At 45.8% G+C, this 3,375-nt stretch overlaps 1 protein-coding gene across 1 annotated transcript in view; it reads right to left on the bottom strand.

Moving 5' to 3' along the window:
• The window catches only part of nat8l (N-acetyltransferase 8-like), a 17,385-nt gene extending 14,405 nt beyond the window's left edge, over nucleotides 1–2,980 (bottom strand). Inside the window, exons 1-2 of the mRNA XM_037683200.1 lie at nucleotides 2,662–2,980; nucleotides 242–406 (exon numbers count right to left, since the gene is read on the bottom strand). Of these exons, the coding sequence (XP_037539128.1) occupies nucleotides 242–406; nucleotides 2,662–2,980 (484 nt within the window). The remainder of the gene's footprint in view (nucleotides 1–241; nucleotides 407–2,661) is intronic.
• Between the last annotated feature and the right edge of the window lie 395 nt (nucleotides 2,981–3,375).

Here is a 3,375-nt window from a genome sequence, read left to right as displayed (position 1 = left end):
TTTTAGCTCCCATTCTGATACTTTTAGCTATAGTTCTGATCATTTTAGCTCCCATTTGCATACTTTTGCTCCCATTCTGATACTTTTAGCTATAGTTCTGATCATTTTAGCTTCCATTTGGATACTTTTAGCTCCATTTTTCATATTTGTAGCTACCATTCTGTTTGTGTTGGCGAAGCATTTCCTGCTGATACAATCACGTTCATTCGGTGAAAGCAGAGTGGTTTCTCTTGTGTCTTACCTGTGGGTCTCATGTAATACGCCTCTATGTCAGCCATGTCCGTGTGCAGAGCACAGTCCAGATAACTCTGGATAACTTTCCTGCTGTAGTAGTAGCGTGCGCCCATGAGAATGAGGGGGGCACAGCAGGTCAGCGTGACAGATTTGGTCACGAAAAAGCACAATACTATGGAGAAATGGAAGAAAAGTAAACGAAACCTGTCAGAAGAGAGAACCACATGTTTGATTTTTGGCAAAGTTTGAACCCAGCAGACAGAAGAACAAAGGCACAAACAATACGACAACATGAGTTCTTACAGAAAACACAGCACTAGAAATATTAGCGTTAATGTTTATTTCTTAGTCATTACTTCACACCAGGTTTTGACCACAGCTGCTTGCACAGATTCTCAGAAGTCACTAGAGCGTAGCTACGAGGTGACGAGGACTATTTCTTGAAATATACTGGCCATGTTGTGAACTCTGACGCTCTGAAGATGGTCTTTGCCAAGATAGTGTTCGTCTTTATTTGTAGTCTTTTTATTTAACATTTGAATGATGTGGTGGTCTGATTCCTGCGCTGGTTGTTTATATTTATGCATACGAAGTAAATGTGTACAGATGTGAGTTGGTACCGCTCAGATACACTGACAAACATGGCTGCTTGTTCAACAGCAAAGTGCACTTGTAAAGCTGGAAACAGGTGATCTATACATGTGTGAGAAAGACCCCCTGCCTTAACACATACATGCTTCCCAGTGGTTAATAACTCTTAGCTATGTCCCCAGGCGAGCAGAGGGTCCCTAAGAGCACACTAGTTGAAAGTATTAAAAAGATAAATACGACAAAGTTTGATATTTAAGTTAACAGAGCAGAGTGTTACTCCTGTGTTAATTTCTGCTGATTATAAATAATTTTCCGTGGTTACCTGAACACAACATTGAACTTGGCACTTTCCCCGGACTCCATCAAGTCTTTGTAACTATGTGGTCATTGCAAATGAGGGATGGGCTTAACTGAAAGAGGGCTCCAAAGTGAACATCTGCTTTGGGCCCTTTGTAATGAGACTCAGAGAAAACTTCGAGGAATCTTTGGAGCACGGTAAATTTGAAGAAACGGTCGTCATCACCCCACAGCTAGCTCCAATGACTTTCCAACACATCAAAGTCCATGCTCAATAATCCAGGTAAATAATCCAACAAAGTTCAGTCAGGTCATGTGGACGGTTTATTTTATTTTTTTGTTGGGACGTTTCATCCTTCATCCAAATAACTTCATCAGTCTGAGGAGCCACAACAAACTCAGTCCCACAAGCAGCACACTCCAACCACTTTGCTGGTGATAAGATGGTTTCTGGAGTCCGCCCTCTCCCCCGTCGAGTCCTCTGATGCAGCCATAGCCAAAGTGGTTCAAAACATCAAAGTTCATGCTCAGTAATCCAGGAAGAAAATCCAACAAATCACCATCAAACTGGTTGGTCCACTATGTGAGTGTGCTGCTTGTGGGGTTGAGTTCATTGTGGCTCTTCGGACTGATGAAGTTCTTTGGATGAAGGATGAAGCATCTCAACAACAACAACAAAAAAAAGAAACCCTCCAGATGATCTGACTGAATTTTGTTGAACTTTTCAACACCTTCACTGCTGTGGTCAGAAACTGTCGTGAAATAAAACCAGCACTAAAACTGATTTTCTCCAAGCTCCCGATTTTCAACTCGCGACTCTACAGATTCATTCGTGTCGCTTACAAAACGTTTGATCAAGAAAAGTTGGGGGTACTTTTCACACACACAAACACACACACAAAAAAAAAATGCAATAGACTGTGGAGTAAAAAACAATTGTTTCTTTTTGGATTTTAGCTCAAAGATGCTAAAGTTATTAGTCAGGTGTGACGCTAGGGGGCGCAAACTGACGCAAGCATGGAGATTGCGCATCGTGCAAGTTTCTCCTCAGCCCTCCAGAGAGATGACTTCTCGTTCTCCGTGAAACTCATACTGAACCTCTAAAAGGAAACATTCGAACCCTTCTGATATATAAAAACAAACAAAAACGAATTACTTTTAATTTGAAAAGCACATTATATACCAAAGAGCCAGATCAATGGATAACAGCAGCGTCAGCGCAAAGTGCGCGCCGCATGGGAGTGCGTTTTCTTTTCTTGGTACGTGGGCGCACCCTGTGGGACAATCTTCAAAATGATTCACTCCTTCAGTTCCCCCCCCCCCCCCCCCCATACACACACACACACACCCGGCATCACATCACCAGCATGCAGCATGCGCCCTGTGCCTTTTGTTGCGCGCGCCGGCTGAAAAGACGCGTAAAGCTGCAACAGATTTCAGCTGAACCGAGCCAGAATTTAAGACTTTAAAAAGTGCAGATGAAACATGAAAAGCTCTGAGTGGAAATAAAAGCGTCCTGTTTGGGTGATTTATCCTCACCTGTCAGAAGAGCATATAAAAACTGAGTCCTGGGCCGCTGCCAGATCCCCCTGAACGCAGTGTTGGGTATCCGCTCCATTATTCCCTCGTGAAAGATGCGCAGCGCCTCCTTTTCGTCCGCGCGCTCAAACTCGCGGATAAAAACCGCATCTTTGCCCGCATCCTTCGCCGCCAGCTCGGCGGGGCTCGGGGCCGCGCCGGCGGCGGGCGGAGAGCTCCACATCATGGGCTCTCTTTTGGTCCCGGCGGCGGGTAGAGCGTCGTGTTCGTCCGCAACAATCTTAGTCTCGCAAACCATTTTGGGAGACGAACAATGCATGCAACTACAGTTCAGAGGGGGGGCCCGGGGGGGTGGGGTTGGAGGTGAGGGGTTGGAGAAGAAAGAAAGCTGGATTAATTAGTGAAGGAGGGTTCAGGTTCTCCCCTTTAAAAAATAAAAAAAACAGCAAAAATGATGGTGAGGATGGTGATGATGAGGATGGTGGTGGTGGTGGGGATAAGACGAAAAAGGGGGGAGGGTGTTCTGCTGCAACCCTGAGAGTTTCTGGAAACCGAGACTTGCCGGTGCTGCTCAGGCGGTATTTATAGGCGAGCAGGGCGGTGCTGAGGGGGGGCTGGGGGAGGTCCTTCCGCCGCTCACATTGGACGCTATTGGGTGGGGGGGGGGGGTCTGAGCTGCTCATGTGTGCGGGTTAGGTGTGTTTTGGGACAGAA

The sequence above is a fragment of the Nematolebias whitei genome, chromosome 1, assembly GCF_014905685.2.
Source record: "Nematolebias whitei isolate Nwh7 chromosome 1, NemWhi1, whole genome shotgun sequence".
Lineage (NCBI taxonomy): Eukaryota > Metazoa > Chordata > Actinopteri > Cyprinodontiformes > Rivulidae > Nematolebias > Nematolebias whitei.
Note: the sequence above shows the minus strand (reverse complement) of the source record. Positions and strands in the feature narration are given on the sequence as shown.